A 22,323-nucleotide genomic window follows, 5' to 3' on the forward strand; every position below is an offset into this window, starting at 1 on the left:
TGGAGTACTGAGAACAGTTTTGGGCCCCTTAACTTAGAAAGGATGTGCTGAAACTGGACAGGGTTCAAAGGAAGTTCACAAAAGTGATTCCAGGATAAAGCAGCTTGTTATATTGAAAACATTTGATGGCTCTGGGCCTGTACTCACTGGAATTTAGTAGAATGAGAGGTGACTCAATTGAAACCCATCGAATGGCGAAAGGCCTTGATAGAGTGGATGTGGAAAGGGTGTTTCCTATGGTGGCAGTGAAACACCAGAGGACACAGCCCCAATAAAGGGGCGTCCTTTTAGAATGGAGATGAGGAATTTCGTTAGCCAGAAAGTGGTGAATCTGTGGAATTTGTTGCCACAGGCAGCTATGGAGGCCAAATCTTTAAGGCAGATGTTGATAGATAGATTGTTGATTGGTTGGAGCATGAAGGGATATGAGGTGGTGGGGGAAAATCAAAGGTAGATGATTGGAGCTGAGAGGAAAAAAGGATCAGACATGGTGAAATGGTGGAGTAGACTCAATGGTCCAAATGGACTAATTCTACTCCTATATCTTATGGTCTTGTATTGAAATCCTGCATGACTATTCTAATATTGCCCTTTTTACATGCCTCTTCTACTTCCTGGAGAAATTTATATCCCACATCCTGACCCGAGGTCTGAAGAGTCTATATCTGTGCTGTATTATTGTACGATTCTACAAGGTTGTAAATTACCCAGTTAAGCTCCCTACTATGCCCAAGTATGTACAAGAGTCCAAACAGAAGAGAATGTGCAAACAGAAGTGACAGTTAAAGTTGTAAAGTATTGCTAACAGGTGAAACCAAGTGACTCTTCAAATAGTCATAGATAGAGTTATGTGTCAGAGAGATATGTACCACACAGAAATAGGCCCTTCAGCCCAGCAAGTCCATGCTAACCATCAACTGCAGAATTTACATGAATCCTATTTTTCATTCTCCCTACATTCTCATCAATTCTCCTATGTTCTACTACTTCTCTGCACTCCAGGGGCAATCGCCAGTAGCCAATTAACCAACCAACACACCTTTAAGATGTGGGAGGAAACCAAGGAACCCAGACAAAACACATGCACTCACAGGGAGAAAATGTAAACTCTATACAGGCAGCTGTATACACATATACATAAAATGAGCACATCTCAACACACATGCAATTGCATTTAATCATGCCTTTTATTATTGTGCTTTATTAGGTTAAATGTCAATATGCAGCTGTGGACTTAAGTCACTAGAGGTCTCTCTGGATCAATAAAAACCTTAAAGATACTTCCCTACCAACAGACCAACTTCATCACGGACTACAATTCTCATGTTATAGGTTCTCTCACAGATACAATCACCTTGTTGCTGCGTTTGGACTACAAAAAATAAATACTTAGAAATAGCTTCTACAGGTCTCACACTGTGAACTGCCTATCAGGCCTGGTAGCCTTCACTTAATTCTCCCTTACCTATTTCCAGGTTCTCTTGATTAGATCCCACTGTTCACACAACCAACAACTCCCAAACTCAAATATGCTAACTTCTGGTTTTGCCAAATAAACTCTTCGAGTTTAGGTACAGGTCTAGAGACGTTTCAGTGACAAAACTCTTCCATCTTCATCAGGGGATGATGCCTGGGCATGTCTAATCTGATGGTATTTATACCCCCATACTCTGTCCCTCCTGATTGGTTAGACCTCATCCAAAAATGAGGTTTTTGCTGTTCCACATTGTTTACAATTGAATTCTAGCTCTTACTCAGAGCAAAACCATCAGCTTTGTTAAAATTCTTTTCCTTTAGTTTTATTTCAATGGCTTCCTTCATGGTCAATTGGCACGGCACAGTAGTTTTATGCTGAAGTCAATCCAATGGCCATTGCGAGTTCAATATTCTGCTACCGCCAATTTCTCCGAGTAACCTAAATGGATACACTCCTGGGCTCCTTGATGTAGGTCTCTACTGTGAGTCCCATCTGCCCAATGTACACTGCTCTGCATTTACAGGGCATCCAATAAATGTCAGTCATCCTGAGTCCCAGGGAGATTGGCAGTAGCAGAACATTGCATTTGCAATGGCCATATAATCGACTTCAATGGCACAAAACTACTGTGCTGTGCCAATTGTTTTTGGGACCACCTGGTGAAGGAAGCCATTGAAGTAAATCTCGAGGAAAGGAACTTTAACAAAGACAAAAGGTCTCACTCTAAGTAAGAGCTGGAATTTGATTGTAAACAAGATGGGACAGGAGAAACCTGATTGGATGAGGACTAACTAATCAGGAGGGACAAACTATGGGGGGTATAAACACCACCAGACTAAACATGCCCAGGCATCATCCCTGACGAAGATGACAGAGTTTATCATCAAGACATTGGTTAAAATTGATTCTCGTACCCGGCTGGAAGCCTGAGAAATTTATTTGCCATATACACCGGGAAAGCACTATATCCTTCTGGTTTTGTATTTCTGACTTAGTGGATCTTATACATGAAGCTGTGATTTAAATAGCCCCAGTTCAATCAAAATCACAAATTATTTGGTCTCTTCAGCAAATTCAAAAAAAATCTAATTTGGCATCTCCATGAGGTATGCAGCCAAAGTGAAAAAAAAATTTCACTTCATGAGCTTGTTTCAAACCATATTTCAAACCCTTTCACACAGACATATAAAATTTTAAAGGCATAGCCGTCCAATCCTTAACTGATTTTTTGAGCTTTGCAGTGGATTAGAAAATGTGCTACACCTCAACACCCATTAACCAACTCTACTGTTCATTTCCTTTATTACTTTACACTTCATCCTTGGATGTGCTTTCATTGCTGAACACAGTTCAAGGTTTGGCCAGATGTGTCCAATCAGATCATCACTCAATTAAAATATCTTTAAGTCCCAGTCCTTCAGTCTAGTTTCACACCTAACTCGCACCTAAATCTATACTAAATAAGCATTAAAACTGTGCCTAACAATCTAATTATTTCCACACCCATAACCTAACTTTCATTGAAACTCAAAAATCCATGTATATACAGAATTTTACTTTGTATGCTGCCATAACACCACGACCGTAATTTTTTCCCTTACAACACTTACATTAAAGTAGGAAGGCATCCCAAATCTTCAGTGTCAGCAGACAAAAGATCTGATAATAAACAGAACATAAAATGACAAGTACCCAAAGGCATGGTCAAGTACATGGTAATTAAAATTAGATTTGTCTAAATGGCAACTTTCAATATCTCAGAACATATGGAGCCAAGATTACATCAAATCATTGTTGTAAAATACAAGTACCTCTAAACACCAATGCCAACAAAACTGGCTTCTTTTACCTACTCACAAGCCATTTTGTTGTTTTAAAGTTCATTTGGAAACCATTTAGTCACCGTCTGCACCTTATACTAGAACAAGCTTTTTGCACCGCTGTGGTGCACATCTAACTCACAGTTTGGGACCATCCAGCTCACAACATTTGTTGCCCTTTAACACTCCCAATGCCCTCACAGCTTCACGAAGTCTGGTCCTGCCTTAGCCACATGTCCATGCTCACCAAGTTGACATGAGCAAAGAGGTTTGCCTTTGACCTGTGCTCTTATACTGCTGATGTAATTAAAGTTGGAAACAACAAATTCCATGACGAATGTCAGTGATAATACACCTGATTGTGAAAGCCAACACCATTCAGTAGCTCTTCAAACAATAAGAAACTCCAGTTCTGTGAACTGATAGTATGGTATTTATCTTGCCACAAGGACTCCAAATCATAACTACTGGAAATTTTTGAATGGACCATATGAATAAAAACCCTTCCCCTCACCAACCTGAGGGATGCTTGAAGATCTTGAGATTACTGACAAGATAGAAAGGTACATTAAATATGACGGTGAGACAAAGAGCAATAAAAATGTAAATACAGATACAAATATCTATCCTTGGTTAAAAGAGAAATGCAGTTTTCTGTGTGCCATTGAAAATGGTTTGTATTAGCAACCCTGACTCTTCCTAAGTAAAAGCTGAGCAGTATTTTGCACAGTCTGTACCTGATTAAGAATGCCTGATAGGAATGAACACTCCCTACATAAGAATGGACATCCATATTTGGTATACATATTCATTCCAATTAATGGCAGAACTAGTTACATCTCTTCCACTTTTAGTAATTGTTCTTTATTAGTTTAATGACAAGAAAATACGTGCAATACATGGAACAAAGTACTTTCACTCACCTGCTAGATCTGCTATTTTTTTTTAAAACACTTGGCCAAGCAAAAGCACACACCCCTAGAGATAGACCTTACTTAAACAGCAGAAGAACAAAAGACACCATAGAACAGGACCAGAGGAGACACCAGAAGTGAAAATGGAGCTGCCAGCAGATGGTTAACAGCTGCACTCTACTTAATCATGAATAGTTATAAGACTATAACTCGTATGATAAATTGGACTCTTGACCTCCTTCTACCTCATTACAATCTTGCACCTTATTGTTTACCTGCACTTTCTCTGTAGCTGTTACACTTTATTTTGTACTATTATTATTTTACCTTGTTCTACCACTGTGTAATGATCTGATCTGCAGAATAGTACTTGTGACAATAATGAATTCCAATCCATCATACAACAAAAATATAAATGGTGTTAAGCTGACTGTAATAGGAGGGAGATTAAATAGAAAAAAAATGTAGAATCCAACAGAGCAAGAGATAATAAAGAAATAGTGATGCTAACAGGTGTAGTCTGTAAACTATCTAATAATGGAAGTTTGATGAAGGATGAACCATGCAGGCAAATTACATAGTGAGTGAAGGCAATGGACTGGGTTGAGCTATGCTGAGGCCAGAAAAAGAGTGCAAGATCGAAGAAGATGGAGGTGCACAGCCGCCAACCCCAGATTCGGGACGGCACCCACTGACTGACTGAATAAAAGCAGATGTTCATGGGGATTTCAATTTACCCAAAAATAACAAAACAAAATAGTAGGTAGAAGCAAACAGAGGCAGTACAATGTGTGCAATACTCCTTTATAACTCAAGAGAAACTAACGGACTATGAACCAAAGTAGGTAAGTGAAAATAAAGTATATTGAGGCAAAAGTGACCATAATTTTATTTTATAATAATTATGAAGGATGTAATTCCAAGGAAAATTAGGTTAATCACTTTAAAAAAAAAGCTTGTTTTGAAGGATTGAAATAGAACTCAGAAAGATAAAATAGGCAAGAATATTGGCAAGTAACAATGGAAAATATTTATAGTGTTCAGAGAGCAAGAATAATATATTCCACTCAAAGGGAATACACATGGTAAACACTTAAATCTCTGTGGGATGAATGAAGGTACAAAGAGAACAGTAGGAATTAAGTTCATAGTTAACAGAAGGGTGCATGATAGGGGAGATTACAAAGCAATTTGGCAAAAGATATCTTAATATCTAAAATGGGAAGGCAAGAGGAACAATGACAAGAGAAACAAAATACACAAGTTTCATTAATATGGCATGCCTGAGACTTGAGGTGCAAGACTAACAGATTTTCCAGACAATGGGCATCATTCCAATTAATACTCCAACACTTAATTCACATTGATTTATAAAGCATTTTAAAAGGAAAAATAAACCCAGGTGAAAGTCAGAGGCAATATGATATATTTAATAATTTGTCTGACAAAGGATTACGCAGAAGACTGGCAAGTAGCTAACAGAATATCTATCTTTAAGAGAACCAAAACATGTCCAGGGATGGCAGGAAAAAGTAATGGAATTGCCACAAAAAGGGGAAGGACAAACACTTGAAAAATATCTCAATACAAACCAGAGTAATGATAGCCAATAGTGACTGTACAATAGGAAAAAAATAGCTCAACAAAAACTAAATAGAAATAGAGTAGACACTGTGTAGATGTAATCCATCTTGACTTTTAAAAGACCTTAAATAAACTGAATATAGCAGGAAATGACTATAGAGTAGAATGTCAGAGTATGGAATCTATAGCAATTATAGAATGTCCTGTTAGCTAATACCAAGGTAGAAAGCAAAATTTAACAGAAGCTATTTGCAATGTAATTGACGATGATGGAAAATTTACACTTTAGAATCAAAACAAATTTCTGGAAATAATCGAGTGAAATAAATCAGGTTAACTAAAATGGACTAATCCTACAACAAATGGGCAAATATTTAGCAAATAATGCTTAATACAGTTTCTTTTTAAAAATGACATAGTACCTGCTGGTAGGTAAAGTAGAGAGGTCACATTATTAAGAAGACATTTAAGTTTAGGTGTGGTAGAGAAACCACAAATATGTCATTAAGAAGTTTCAGTATAGGTTGCTGAGGCATGAAAAAAAGTCAAAACATGCACTAGGTTTATTTTGAAAGGAATAGAATTGAAAAGTTAAGGAAGTTATATTAAACCTGTACTGGACTTTGGACCATATTTTAAGATTCTCGTAACCATATTATGAGATGGAAATACAATCACTAAGAAGTTTACATGGATTATACCAGTAATTCAAGATGTTGTTTCTTGTGCACATCAAAGGATGAAGAGATGGGATTTAAAAACAGATTGCTATTTTTCTGAGCAACAAGTTGCTGAGAATATATAAGAACAAGACAAATGAAATAAGAGTGGAAAAAAAACGTCATCCTATTTAGGTGAAAAAGTTTTTTTTAACAAATGGAAATCGAAAATGACACTCGGTTATAGAGTCTGAGTTGTACAGCAGTGAAACAGCCCCTTCAGCTCAACATCTCCATATTAACCAAGGTACCTGATCTAGTCACATTTGCCTATGTTTAGTACATATTCCCAAAAAAAAGTTTCCTTTCCTTTTACCTGTCCAAATGTCTATTTAAAACATTGTGGCTATAGCTTCATCTACCACCTCCTCTGGCAGCGCATTCCATATACCCATCTGTCTGTAAAAAAATTGCCCCACAGACCTCTGCCATCAATTTTAGATTCCTCTAGTCTAGGAAAAAGACAGTGACAATCCCATTCTCTTCTTGTGACTCAAACCCATAACAGCTTTGTGAATATTTTCTCTCCTCTCTAATTAAAGGATATTCTTCCTACAGTATGACACACAATATGGAGGTGCAGTCTCACCAACACCTTGCACAGTTATAGGATACCCCAATACTGGTATTCAATACCCCAACCAAAGGAGGAAAACATGCTACTTTCATTCTTCACCATGTCTAACAACTTTCAGAGAACAACGTAGTCCCTAGGTCTACACATACAAAATGCTGGATGAACTCAGTAAGTCAATGCTTCAGGCCAAGACTCTTCATCAGGAATGAAAAGGGAGGTGGCTGAAGCCAAAATAAGGTTGGAGGGGTGGGGAGAGGGGAAGGCGTACATGCTGGCAGGTGAAAGGGAAGGGTGATGAAGTTAAAAGCTGAAAGGAGGTCAGTAGATGAGGTAAAGGGGTGAAGAAGGAATCTAATAGATGACAGTGGACCACGGAAGGGAAGGAAGAGGGGAACCAGATGGAGGTGATAGGCAAGTGAGAAGAGAAGGTGGGGGGGGGGAGGATAACCAGAATGGGGAATGGAACTAGAGAGTGGAGGGGAGAAGAAAGTTGGAGAAATTAGTGATCATGCAATCAGATTGGAGATTCTATCTCATGCGTCAAACAGAGCAAAGGTGCTTGACAAAGTGGTTCCCCAATTTGCATTGGGTCTCACTGACACAGAGGAAGCCAGACTGGGAACATTGGATAATAGATCATCTTGACAGACTCACAGGTCAAGTATTGCCTCAGCTGGAAGGATTGTTTAGGGCCCCGAATTGTGATGAGGGAGGAGATGTAACCTGATAGCATGAACATTAATTTCTCCAATTTCTGAATGTTCACGCCTTTCTCTTTTTTCTGGTTACCCTCTCACGCCTTCCCCTCACCTGCACATCACCTCCCTTTGGTTCCCATTTTCACTTCTTTTCTTACATAGTCCAGCTTTTCAATTTGTTCTTCAGCCTTTGCCTCAAATGCCTAACTCCTCCCAGCTTTTAACTACTTGCTCCCTCCCCCACCTTCCACGTCATGGGGTCTCAACTATTTGTATTTGGCCCAAAACGTCAACTGCTTATTCCCATCCATAGATGCTGTCTTACTGAGTTCCTCCAGCATTTCCTGTTTTACTTGAGATTTCCAGCATCTGCAGAATCTCGTGCTTATGAGTATTGTAGAACAGAGGCCAGGTGCTACAAATCATAAGAGCACTGCCATACACTGTGCATATTCTACCCCGACTTAACTTCTTCAATCAGTGGTCCCCAGCCACCGGGCCGCAAAGCATGTGCTACCGGGCCGCGAGGAAATGATATGATTTGGCAATATGAAACGATATGAGTCAGCTGCACCTTTCCTCATTCCCTATCAGGCCCACTGGTGACTAACAACCCCCCACCCCTGTCAGCCAGTCTGCAAGAATATGGTCAATATTAAACCGGTCCGCAGTGCAAAAAAGGTTGGGGACCCCTGTCCTAAACTGTATCACTTGGCACTTGTCCAAATTAAATTCCAGTTTCCCTTCCTTGGCCTATGTTCCCAGTTTATTAAGTTCCCTTGGTATCCTCAGACAACCTTTTTCTCTGTCTACTGCAACAATTTTGGCTTTATCTACTAACTTATTAATCATGCTACCTACATTCACATTTAAATTACTAATATATAGATCAAACATAAGTGGACCCAGAACAGATCAATGAGGCACACCACTGATCACAGGCCTTCAGATCTGAAAATCAACCTTCCACTAGATCAATTTTGTATCCAATTGTCTAGCTTACCTTCGATCCAATGTGATCCAACTTTCTAAACCACCCTACAATGTTGTCTTATACTTTGTCAATACCTACTGCCCCAATCCTCAATCAATACTTGGTCAGGCCCTGGGAACTTATTCACCTTCTTGTCCCTCAAGATCACCAACAAACCCCCATTCATAATTTTAATGTTTCAAGATATCGCTCTTCTCTTCCCTCAACTCCCTAGCTTCCATGATCTTCTTCATGGTTAATTAAGTGCTCGTAATTAAAGGTGAGATCAAGGCAATAGTGAGAGATGATACAAGATCCAAGGGGCAGAACGTTGAATCAATCTGGGTGGAGATTAGGAAGAATAAAGGGAAAAATCACTGTTGGGAGTTGTCTATCGGCCACCAAATAGTAACATTACAGTGGCACAGGCAATAAACAGAGAACTATTTGAGGCATGCAAGATTGGAACAGCAGTTATCATGGGGGACTAACTTGCACATAGATTGGGTGAATCAAGTTGGTTGAGGCAGTCTTGAGGAGGGCTTCATAGAATGTATCTATGATGGCTTTCTTGAACAGCATGTTACTGAACCTGCAAGGGTGTGTGCTATCTTAGATCTGGTCCTGTGCAATGAGACAGGTAAAACTGGTGATCTTATAGTTAGGAATCCTCGTGAAAAAAGTGATCACAGTAAGACTGAGTTTCTCATACAAACAGAGGGCGCAACTGTTTGATCTATAATCAGTGTATTATGCCTAAACAATGGAGACTACAATGGGATGAAGGAGGATTTGGCTAGTGTAGGCTGGGAACATGGGCTATATGGTGGAACAGTTGAGGAACAGTGGAAGATTTCCAAAGAGATCTTTCACGGTGCACAACAAAAGTATACACCAACTAAAAGCAAAGACAGCAAGGGCGGGGACAGCAAACTCTGGATAACTAAAGAAATAAAAGGTGGCATCAATTTAAAAGCTCATGCATACAAAGTTGCCAAGAGCAGTGGGAAACTGGAAGATTGGAAAAACATTAAAAAGCAACAGAGAGCCACTAAGCGACCAATAAAGAAAGGGAAGATAGATTATAAAAATGGGTAGTAAGGGTTTTTATAATTATATAGAGCAGAAAAGGGTGGCTAAAGTAAACATCGGTCCCTTGGAGGATGAGAAAGGGGAATTGATATTGAGTTATGAGGAAATGGCAGAGGCTTTGAATGACTATTTAGTGTTGGTCTTCATGGTGGAGGACATGCTCAACACGCGAAAGAGAGATGTTATGGATGCAATGGGAGGTGAGAACCTCAATACCTCACTAAAGAAGCAGTGCTGAACTTGTGGGCCTGAAGATAGATAAGTCCCCTGATCCTGATGGAATGCATCCCAGGGTACTGAAAGAAATGGCAGAAGTTATAGTAGAGGCTTTGGTGATGATTTACTAAAATTCTCTGGACTTCGGGCAGGTCCTGGCGGGTTGGAAGATGGCGAATGTCACGTCTCTGTTCAAAACAGGTTGTAGTCAAAAGGCAGGTAACTACAGGCCAGTTAGTTCAACATCTGTGGTTGAGAAAATGCTTGAACTTATCATTAAAGAAGAAATAGCGAGGCATCTGGAAAGAAATGGGTCCATCAGGCAGATGCAGCATGCGTCCAGCAAAGGCACGTTCTATTTGACAAACTTACTGGAGTTCTTTAAGGATATATGAGCACAGTGGATAGAGGGAACAGATGGATGTTATTTACTTGGATTTCCAGAAGGCATTCGATAAGGTGCAGTATAAAAAACTTATCTATAAGATAAGGATGCATAGAGTTGGGGGTGATGTATTAGCATAGATAGAGAATCGGTTAACTACTAGAAGACAGAGAGTGAGATACATAGGTGTTAATCTGGTTGGCAATCAGTGGTGAGCAGTGTGCCATGGGGGTCAGTGCTGGGCCCGCGACTGTTCACAATATACATTAACAATCTAGAAGAGGGGACCAAGTGTAGCGTATCTAAATTTGTTGATAACACTAAATTGGAAAAGCAAATTGTGCAGAGGATATGGAGAGTCTGCAGAGAGATATAGACAGGTTAAGTGAGTGGGTAAGTGTCTGGCAGATGGAGTAAAATGTTGGTAAATGTGATGTCATTCACTTTGGAAGAAAAAATGGAGAGCAGATTATTACTTAAGTGGTTAAAAAAATGCAGGATGCTGTTGTGCAGAAGAACTTGGGAGTGCTTGTGCATGAATCACAAATTGTTGGTTTGGAGGTGCAAAAGCTGATCAAGGCAGCAAATGGAATGTTGGCCTTCATTGCGAGAGGGTTTGAATTTAAGAGCAGGGAGGTTATGCTGTAACTGTACAGGGTATTGGTGAGGCCGCCCTGGTGTACTGCATGCAGTTCTGGTCTCCTTACTTGAGGAAAGATATACTGGCTTTGGAGGTGGTGCAGAGGTTGATTCCAGAGATGAGGGGTTAGACTAGGAGGAAAGATTGAGTTGCCCCGGGGACTGTACTCGCTGGGATTCAGAAGAATGAGAGGAGATCTTATTAAAACATAAAATTATGAAAGGGGTACATAAGATTGAGGCAAGAAAGTTGTTTCCACTGGTAGGTGAGACTAGAACTAGGTGACAGCCTCAAGATTCAGGAGAGTAGGTTTAGGATGGAGATGAGGAGGAACTTCTTTTTCCAGAGGATAGTGAATCAGTGTAATTCTCTGCCCATGAAGCAGTGGAGGCTACCTCAGAAAATATATTTAAAACCAGGTTGGATAGATTTTGACATAGTAGGGAAATTAAGGGTTATGGGAAAAAGGCAAGCAGATGGAGATGTGTCCATGGCCAGATCAGCCATGATCTTATTGAATGGCAGGGAAGCCTCAACAGGCCGGATGGCCTACCTTTACTGCCATGTAGATACAGATGAGCAGTATCATTCAAAGACCTCACCTAGCTCCTATGGTTCTGCATGTAGACAAGCTCATTGATTCTTAAATGGGACCTATTTTCTCCCCAGTTACTCTTAATGTCTCTTTACTTTTTTAACATTCTTTTCCTTCATGTAGATCTTTTACAAATCTCATCTTTCAAGGATATCTCATATGTGTTTCTCATCCTCTCAATTTCCTCAGGTGCACTCATACAAGTCATATATTTCAAGAGATTCACTTGCTCTCAGCTGCCTATACCTGGTACATGCCTCCTTTCTTGATCAGAGCCTCAATATCCCTCTCAATTAAGTTCTCTACTCTAGTCAGCCTTGCCTTTCACTCTAAAAAGAACTCTCCCTTCATCTCAGGGGAACCTGGCAACCCTTGGAAAGTTTACATACAGATACAGTACATCAGAAGAGAAATCAAAATTTATTGCAAAATGATCATAAAACAAGAATAAAGTATAATAATGAAAACGCTGAATGTAGGCCTTTGTGGAGATGAAATCTAGAAAACTGTATATTCAAATCTCCCTACTCAAGGAAAGGTCTATTGGTGAAGTGCAACAGTGGTTCACCAGATTTATTCCTGGAATAGGGAAATTATATTATGAGAAAAGATTTAGCAGACTTTGCCCATATTATTGGAATGCAGAAGATTTTAATAAAACAAATTTTGCATATATAGGTTCAAGGATGATTCACCAGGCAGGGGTTGTAAAAACAGCAGTCTCACAACAGGAATCGTCCAGTCAAAACAAAGAAATAAGCTTCATCCAGAACATAGCAAATCATTAGAATTCTGTACCTAAGATTTCTCAAATACTGGGAGTTTTCGAATATCAACAGATTGAAAAGTTATGGGGGTTAACATACGATAGTGGCACAGAAGTAATACCTCAAGCAAATGATCGAGCAAGCCCAAGGTACTGAACAATCTACTTCTATTTCTATTTTTTCCTGTTGCAAACTGATGCAAAATCTAATAGAGGTTTTAAAAATTACAGAAACAAATAACAGGTTGGAACAGAGAAAATATTTTCATTGCAGGAATGAACAAGTCAAATTCACAAGTACAAGAAAAAAATGCTCAGTAGCATCACAGGTACGTAGGTACAGAAAACACAGAGGGTAAACTATACAATACAGTGAAGAGAGAGAAAAGATTATGCAAAAACACCACAGTACAAAAAAAAAGACAGAGACAAGTACAAGGTAGTGAAAGAGGTGAACCATAGAGTTCCATTGTTGAGGTAGGGGTTAGGGATGTTCACATTGGTTTAAGAACCTGATGGTTGTAGGACAGTAGCTATTCCAAAACTGAGGGTTGAGGATTTCTGTTTCCCATATTTCCTGCCTGACATTAGCAGTGAAACAAGGGCATAAGCCAGTCAGCAGAGATCCTTGATGATAGATGCAGCTTCCTTGAAGTAGCACCTCCTGTAGTTGCTATCAATGGTTGGGAAGGCCTTGCTCATGATGGACCAGGCTGCATCCATTGCTCAGTGCAACCATTTGCATTCCCATGTGCAGGAAATGTTCTGCTAGACAATGATAACTGGGCATGAGCATAAATAGAAGCCTTCAGTACAAGACAGACATCAAATTATACTAAATCATTTAAGGAAGGATTGGAAAACTATAAGGGCAAAAGGAAATATATGATTAAACTTCTAGACAGAAGGCTCTAATAGAGCACAGTATCAACATGCATTGATTGGGTCACTGGCCAATCTATACTGTACATCTTACAAAACCAGGGCACAATTAGACCAGTACAAACAAGGATGTTAATAATTAAATCATAGCACATTCAGAAAATACAGTTTATTATTTAAAATAATGATTTAGCATGCTTAAATGCTTAAAGAATACTCTCACCTAAAAGCACAGGTAACAACAGAGACATTTATCAGCACAAACTTGATTTTTATCCAACACTGAATCCCTCCAAAAATAATTCTAGTTTCCCGAAACTTAATCTGGATTAAGGAAGTGTAATCTGTGAGGATCGAATGATAAATTCATAAGAATTTTTTTGGTATTTTCTGCAAATTTACATTTCTCATTTCATTTACACATGGGCAACACTTTATTAATTTCAATGTTAGAAATAAATCTTAGTTCCAATGAAGAGTCTCTGACATGAATTGTTAACTGTTACTCTTCTCACAAATGTTGCCTGATGTGTTGAGTATTTCCAGCATTTCATGCTTTTATACTACACTATAGTTTATTTTTTATCAATTTCAAAACCAATACAAAATATTAATTCATTTCTCCTCACAAAAGCAAATAGACGTTGTGCATTCCCAATATTTTATTTCAACAAAGCTGAATCCCACCTGATTTTCATCCTGTAGAACTCGAAATTGCTCTTTCCAAACAGTCATCTTAGCCACTTCATCTTTACGAAGTGCTCGCTCCTTCTTCAGCTCAGGACTCCAAAAGGTTTTGATACTATTCATAGAAGAGCTGAGCTTGCCCTCTTTCATATCAACTTCTTTCCGAAGCATGTCATTCTCACGAAGAACTTCCTTCAACTGTGATTGCAGATCCATAATTGTATTATCCCTTGCCTGCCGCAATGAGTGTGGTACAGTAGATGCTAGGCTTGTTGTTGGTAGGTGATGTTCTCCAAAAGCTATAGTATCACTAGCCACACCACTTGTGGCAATATTTGGGCTGCTTCCCATCGTAGTCATCCTAACACCAAATGGTAGGCGTCCAGAAGCTCTACCCAGTGTCATTGTAGACTTGGGGGAATCTACACCAACATGATCATGGTCACTTAAGTACATGGGGCCAGATGTAGCATATGCAGCATTGAGTGATTGGATATTCTCCATGGACAGGGTTTTCCCACCACTACTAGCAGCACTGGTACCAGAACTACCTCCAGTGCTGTTTGTTCGACGGTGACCAAGGCGCGGTGACCTTGGTAGTCTTGGCGAGCGTCCAGGACTCTGGTTACTTTCTTCTACTTTACTCATCGACCGTGAGCTTCCATGCATTGTTGAAGAAAATTCAAATACTTTCTTGACTGATTAAATAGAATTAGATTCTCTGTTTATCTTTAGTTTTACAAGTTGAATAGCTTCAATGTATTCTGTTGAAATGTGACAGGACATCCATGCCGGGCCAATGAAATTGCATCTATTTTGAAACAAAAAGAAAATTAGGAAGTCACCCATACACTTACACAGCCTTCAAAATCTTTCAAAAAAAAAGAGGCAGAATAATCCCATGGTTACTCATAAACACCCAAAAGTTTCCAAGGAGACATTGGATTATACAGCAGAAGAGAATTCAAAAAAGTGAGCATGGGCAGTCGGGACATTCTGCACACCACAGATCCTGAGGAGCCATTGGATTGTGCATAATTAAAACTTGGTAAGGGCCAATAAAAAGTTATGTTTAAATGGAGTAGCCAATGTAGGAGTGGGCCAGTGTTAAAAGTGGGAAGCCGAGACTTTGGTAAGGAGAGGCAAAAGCTGTAGGTAGAATTTTTTCATTTAATTATTTCTTCCTCCCTTATTGCACAGTTAGACCAGTGGGGATGCCAGGGAAGATAGTGGAATATTCCTCTTGAGGGATGTGGGAAGGCAGAGACCTCCAGTGTTCCCAAAGGCTACATCTACAAGTGCAGAGTACCCCTGTGGCTGTAGTACTCAACAACAGATATATTGCTCTGGATACTTTTTTTTTTGGGGGGGGAGAGAACGAATAACCTCGCAGAGGAAAGCCATAGTGGTCAGATCTCTGGCACCGAGTCTGGCTTTGTGCTCAAAAGGGAAACTCTTTCTGAAGAAATCCTGATGGGTGTAATATACAGGCCTCCAAACAGTAACCAGAATGGGGGTACAAATTACAACTGGAAATACAGTGCCTATAAAAAAGGAATACACCCCTCTTGGAAGTTTTCATGTTTTATTGTTGTACAACATTGAATCACAGTGGGTTTAATTAGGTTTTTTGACAATGATCAACAGAAAGACTCGTGTAAAAACAGATCTCTACAAAGTGATCTAAATTAATTACCAATACAAAACACAAAATAATTAATTGCACAAGTGTTCACACCTCACTCCAAGTAGACCACTGCCTTTGTCAGAGCTGGGGAGCAGCCAACCCGCCAAAATATCATCTGCAGGCATCCTGACCTCTGCAAGGGACTGGCAGCTGTTGGTGGACCTCAAACGGCAGCTGATGTTCCCTAACCATATCGCAGCCACCGCCCTGCGACCAGATATTGTCCTTGTGTCTGAGTCTACTAAGCAAGTGGTGCTGCTGGAGCTGACAGTCCCATGGGAAGATCGCTTGGAAGAGGCCTTTGAAAGGAAGCTCTCCAAGTACGCAGGACTGGTCAGCAACTGTCAGCAGACTGGATGGACAGTGAGGTGTCTCCCAGTGGAGTTTGGCTGTAGGGAATTCGCAGCCCGTTCCTTAGCTAGAGCCTTCAGCAATTTCGGCATTGAGGGAGAGAGGAAGAGGAGAGCCATCCGCAGTACCACCGATGTGGCAGAGAGGGCCTCAAGATGGCTGTGGCTCAAAAGAGGGAGCCATGGAGTCATAAGCAGCTAGCCATCTGGACACAAGCTGGGGTGTGATCAACCCTGGCTGGGTCACCTGGAGGAGGGTGTATGATATTGAAAGACCCAAAACACTTGATGATTCCAGGAACATCACTGAAGATGTGTCCAGAGGCATCAGTAGATGTAGGTATACAGCACCCTCCTCCTTTAATATTGCACATATTAAGGATTGTTGTTGCAGCCAATTGGTTTTAGAAATCACATAATTATTTAAATGGAGATTTGTTTTTGGAGACCTATGTGCAGTCAAGGTGTTTCAGTTGATTATAGTTGATTACACCTGTATATGGATGGTCCAGCTGCTGATGAGTCAGTATCCTGGCAAAAACTACACCATGAAAACAAAAGAACAGTTCTCTTAAGGGATCTTCAGTGACTTGGAAATTTCTTGTATCCACCTCTTGACTTGTGCTTTTCAATAACTTTTTTACGGAGTTGCAACTCCGTAAAAAAGTTATTGAAAAGCACAAGTCAAGAGGTGGATACAAGAAATTTCCAAGTCACTGAAGATCCCTTAAGAGTACAGTTAAGTCGATCTAGAAATGGAAAGAATATGACACAGCTGTAAATCTGCCTTGAGTAGGCTGTCCTCAAAACCTGAATGACCGTGCAAGAAAGGGGACTAGTGAGGGAGGCCACCAAGAGACCTATGACAACTCCGGAGGAGTTACAAGCTTTAGTGGCTGAGATGAGAGAGACTGTGCATACAACAATCACAGCTTTACGGGAGAGTGGCAAAGAGAAAGCAACTATTGAAAATAACTCACATGAAGTCTTGGCTAGCCTCTGAAGAGATTCTAAGTCAGTTGAAAGAAGGTAATATGGTCTGATGAAACCAAAGTTTAGCTTTTTGACCATCAGACTAAATGCTATGTTTGGCACAAGCCAAACACCATGTCATCAAAAACACACTATCCCTACCGTGAAGCGTGGTGGCTGCATTTTGCTGTGGGGATGCTTCACTGCAGCAAGCCCTGGAAGGCTTGTGAAGGTAGAGGGCAAAATGACTGCAGCAAGATACAGGGAAATCCTGGAAGAAAACTGATGCAGTCCACAAGAGAACTGCGACTTAGGAGAAGATTTGTTTTCCAGCAACACAATGACCCCAAGCATAAAGCCAAAGCTACACAGGAATGGCTTAAAAATAAAGTTACTGTCCTGGAGCGGCCAAGTCAGTATCCAGACCTCAATCCAATAGAGAATTTGTGGGTGGAGTTGAAAAGGGCTGTTCACTCACGATCCCCATGCAATCTGACAGAGCTTGAGCAGTTTTGTAAAGAAGAATGGGTAAGAATAGTCCACAGATGTGCAAAGCTGATAGAGACCTATCCACACAGACTCAAGGCTGTAATTGCCGCCAAAAGTGCATCTACTAAATACTGGCTTGAAGAAGGTGAATATTTATGCATTTAATTATTTTGTGTTTTACATTTGTAATTAATTTAGATCAATTCGTAGAAATCTGTTTTCGCTTTGACATGGAAGAGTCCTTTTCTGTTGATCAGTGTGAAAAAGAAAGCCAAATTAAATACACTGTGATTCAACATTGTAAAACAATAAAACATGAAAACTTCCAAGGCGGTAAATACTTGTGATAGGCACTGTACAAAAGAAATGTAAACAGGGCATTGTTATGATAGTCACGAGGGTTTCAATATGCAGAGATTCAGAAAATCAGGTTGGTGCTGTATCCCAAGAGAGGGAGTTTGTAGAATATCTAAGAAATGACTTTTTAGAGCAGCCTATGCTTGAGCCTACTTGGGGGGAGGCAATTCTGGATTAGGTACCATGTAATGAACCAGATTTGATTAGGGACCTTAAAGGTAAAGTTTAAAGGTACGATGCAGTGATCACAATTGTACAGTATTCATCCTGCAGATTGAGAGGGAGAAGATAAAGCCAGATGTTATGATGGAGTAAAGGGAATTAAAGGGGCGTGAGAGGGAGCTGGCCAAAGTTGATTGGCAGGGGCGATAGCAGGGATGACAGGATGACAGCAGAACAGCAATGGCTGGTGTTTCTGGGAGCATGCTCAAGATGAAGCATGCTAAGGGAGGGGGAGATGATGAAACCACATTTGACAAGAGAAGTCAAAGACAGCATAAAGGAAAAAGTGAGGACATATAACAAAAGCTTGTGGGAAGTTAGAGGATTCTGAATCTCTTAAAATAAACAGAAGGCACTAAAAAAACCATAAGGAGAGAAAAAATGAAATATGAAGGTCAGTTAGCAATAATATGAAAAAGTTTTTTTTAAATGTAAAAGGGAGATGAGAATGGTTATCAAAATGCTGGTAAATGAGCCTGGAGAGCTAGTAATAGGGACAAATAAACAGTAGATGAAGTATCTTGCATCAGTCTTCACTGTGGCAGACACTAGCAGTATGTGAAAAGTTCAAGAGCGTCAGGGGTCAGTAGTGAGTGTAGTTGCTATTACTAAGGAGAAGGTGCTTGGGAACCTGAAATGTTTGAAGGTAGTTACGTCAACTGGACCAGATGGACTACATCCCAGAGTTCTTAAAGGAGGTAGCTAAAGAGATTGTGGAGGCATCAGTAATGATCCTTCAAGAATTATTGGAATCTGGCATGGTTCTTGAGGACTGAAAAATTGCAAATGTCACTCCACTCTTTCAGAAGGGAGGGAGGCAGAAGAATGGAAATTATAGCCAGTTAGCCTGCCTTCAGTAGTTGGGAAAATGTTCAAATCCAGTAATAAGGATAAGGTTTTGGAGTACTTGGAGGCACATGATAAAATAGGCCAAAATCAGTATGGTTCCTTAAAGGGAAATCTTGGCTGACAAATCTGTTGGAAGTCTTTGAGGAAATAACAGGTAGGACAAAGGAGAGTTTGTGGATGCTTATATATTTGGACTTTCAAAAGTGCTTTGACAAGCTTTCACGCATGAGGCTGCCTAATGAGATAAGAGCCCATAATATTATTGGAAAGATACTAACATTGATAAAAGGCTGGCTGACTGGCAGGAGGCAAAGAGTAGGAATAAAGGGGGTCTTTTCTGGTTATCTGTCAGTGACTAGTGGTGTTCCACAGGTATCGCTTATGTTACGTCAATGATTTGAATGACAAAATTGATAACCTTGGGGCCAAGACTGTGGATGAAATGAAGATAGGTGGAGAACAACATAAGACAGATTGGGAGATTGGGCAAAGTGGCAGATGGAATATCGTGTAGCGAAGTGTATCGTCATGCACTCTGGTAGAAGGAAAAAAGGTGTAGACTATTTGCTTAACAGGGAGAAAATTCAAAAGTCAGAGGTGAAAAGGGACTTGGCAGGTCTTATGCAGGATTCCCTAAAGGTCAACTTACAGGCAGAGTTGGTGAACAGGAAGGAAGATGTAATTTTAGCATCTATTTCACCTGGAGTATGTTTTGATCTGCAAGAACGATCGTGGCTTGAAGATCCACCAAGCAAGGATGAAGTGTTTGGTGGGAGCAGGAGCAGCACAACGCGCAGGTGTCCAACCTGGTGAGACAAAGGAGGGGCCAGGCCTGGAGTCACCCCATAGTGCCCGGAACCTCCAAGTGTTGCAAACTAATCCCTCTAACATGAGGTCTAACAGGAGGCAGATCAAATGGCCTGCAGCTAACATGACTTCACTGTGGAAGCAGTTTGATGAAGATGTTAACCAAATTCTGGAGGCAATGGCGAAGGGAGGGGTTGATAGGAAGCTGCAAGCCATGACAACAATTATTGTCAGTATCGCAGCTGAACGGTTCGGAGAAGAGGCGAAGGAAGGCTCCAAAACATCTTACTCGAAGAACCAAAGAGTATTGAGGATCCACAACATCAGGCAGAAGATGAAGTCCCAATACCAGGAGGCAGGAGAAGAGGAGCGCATTGGCTTGGCCCAGCTGATGTGCATACTACGAAAGAAGATCAGGGTCCTCCGCCAGGCAGAGTGGCATCGGAGGCGGCGTCGTGAAAGGGCCCGAAAACATGCTGCCTTGATTGCCAACCCCTTCAAGTTCACCAAGGAGTTGCTGGGGGAGAAGCGCAGTGGGAAACTGGCCTGTTCACAGGAAGACATAGACCAACATCTGAAGAGGATATATAGTGATCCTGAAAGAGAGCAGGAGGTGGGAGAGTGTGACATCCTAATAGACCCACCCAAACCGGATGTGCAGTTCGACATGTCAGAGCTACAACTAAAGGAAGTCAGCGAGGCCGTCCGCAAAGCAAGGGTAAGCTCAGCTCCAGGACCAAGCAACACCTCATACAAAGTGTACAAGAATTGCCCCAAACTCCTGTTGCGTCTGTGGAAGATCCTGAGAACCTTTTGGAGAAGGGGGAAAATCCCAGAACAGTGGAGAGTGGCTGAAAGGGTGTGGATCCCGAAGGAGGAAAGTGCCACCCAGATAGATCAGTTTTGCATCATCTCCCTGCTGTGTGTTGAGGCGAAGATCTTCTTCAGTGCAGTTTCTAACCGGCTCTGCACCTACCTAGCAAAGAACACCTATATTGATACATCAGCCCAGAAGGGTGGCATTTCAGGGATGCCGGGCTGTCTGGATCACATTGGTGTGGTGACACAGCTCATCAGGGAGACCAGAGAGAACAAGGGCAACCTGTCAGTGTTGTGGCTTGACCTGGCAAATGCATATGGCTCCATTCCGCACAAGCTGATGCAGCTCACACTGACCAAATATCACGTCCCCAGCAGAATCAGAGACCTTATCGCTGATTATTACAGCAACTTCAGGATGAGGGTCTCTTCAGGAGCAATTACATCAACCTGGCACAAGGTGGAGATCAGCATCATCACAGGGTGCACTATCTCAGTGACACTGTTCTCCCGAGCCATGAACATGCTCACTAAGTCTGCTGAACCAGAGTGCAGAGGGCCCAGAATGAATTCCGCTCAACGGCAACCACCTATCAAGGCATTCATGGATGACCTCACAGTCACCACAGAATCAGTCCCAGGCTGCTGGAGGATTCTGCAAGGGCTCGAAAAACTGGTGGAGTGGGCCTGGATACGTTTCAAACCTGCCAAATCAAGATCGATGATGCTGAGGAAAGGGAAGGTGGAGAACAAGTTCCGGTTCAGCATCGCAGGCACAGCCATCCCAACCATCACAGAAAAGCCAGTCAAGAGCTGAGGCAAAGTTTTTGACAGCTCTTTAAGGGACACAACATCCATTCAGGCAACCTGCACCGAGTTGGATGGCTGGCTGGCTGAAATCTGTGGACAAGTCTGACCTACCTGGGAAGTTTAAAGCCTGGGTATATCAGCATGGCATTCTTCCCAGAATCCTGTGGCCCCTCCTCGTCTATGCAGTTCCGATCTCGACAGTCGAAACCTTAGAGAGGAGGGTTAGCAACCATCTCAGGAGATGGCTGGGGCTGCCAAAGAGCCTGAGCAGCATCGCACTCTATGGACACCACAACAAACTGATCAGCAACTGTCAGCAGGCTGGATGGAGAGCGAGGTGTCTCCCAGTGGAGGTTGGTTGTAGGGGATTCGTAGCCCATTCTTTAGTTAGAGCTTTCAGCATTTTGGGCATCGAGGGAGAGAGGAAGAGGAGAGCCATCCGCAGTACCATCGATGTAGCAGAGAGGGCTTCAAGATGGCTGTGGCTCAAAAGAAGGGAGCCATGGAGTCATAAGTAGCTAGCTATCTGGACACAAGCTGGGGTCTGATCAGCCCCGGCTGGGTCACCTGGAGGAGGTGTATGATGTTGAAAGACCCGAAACACCTGATGATTCCAGGAACATCACTGAAGATGTGTCCAGAAACATCAATAGATGTATGTACACAGTGAGCCCCTTATCTAGAAAAAGGAGTGCTGGCATTGAATAAGGTCCAGAGGAGTTCACAAGAATGATTCTGGGAATGAAAGCATTAATGTATGAGGAGCATTTGATGGCTCTGACCTGTACTCACTGGAGTTCAGAAGAATGAAGAGGGTTCTCATTGAAACCTATCAAATATTGAAAGGCCTAGATAGAGTGGATGTAGAGAGGTTATTTCCTTTAATGAGCAAGTCCAGAACCAGATGCTACAGCCTCAGTAATGAGGGACATCCAT

General features: G+C 41.3%; 1 protein-coding gene across 4 annotated transcripts in view; it reads right to left on the minus strand.

The window, feature by feature from the left end:
• Positions 1-22,323, minus strand: part of LOC134351632 (ELKS/Rab6-interacting/CAST family member 1-like) — a 784,451-nt gene that overhangs the window by 729,926 nt on the left and 32,202 nt on the right. For 3 of the 4 annotated variants that reach the window (XM_063058045.1, XM_063058044.1, XM_063058043.1), the window contains exon 2: positions 14,026-14,836. In XM_063058045.1, the coding sequence (XP_062914115.1) occupies positions 14,026-14,694 (669 nt within the window). In that variant the 5' untranslated portion in view covers positions 14,695-14,836. Of the gene's footprint in view, positions 1-3,087; positions 3,137-14,025; positions 14,837-22,323 lie in introns of those variants that run through there. The other variant, XM_063058046.1, reaches the window with a different exon arrangement.

This window comes from Mobula hypostoma, chromosome 9 (genome assembly GCF_963921235.1).
Source record: "Mobula hypostoma chromosome 9, sMobHyp1.1, whole genome shotgun sequence".
NCBI lineage: Eukaryota > Metazoa > Chordata > Chondrichthyes > Myliobatiformes > Myliobatidae > Mobula > Mobula hypostoma.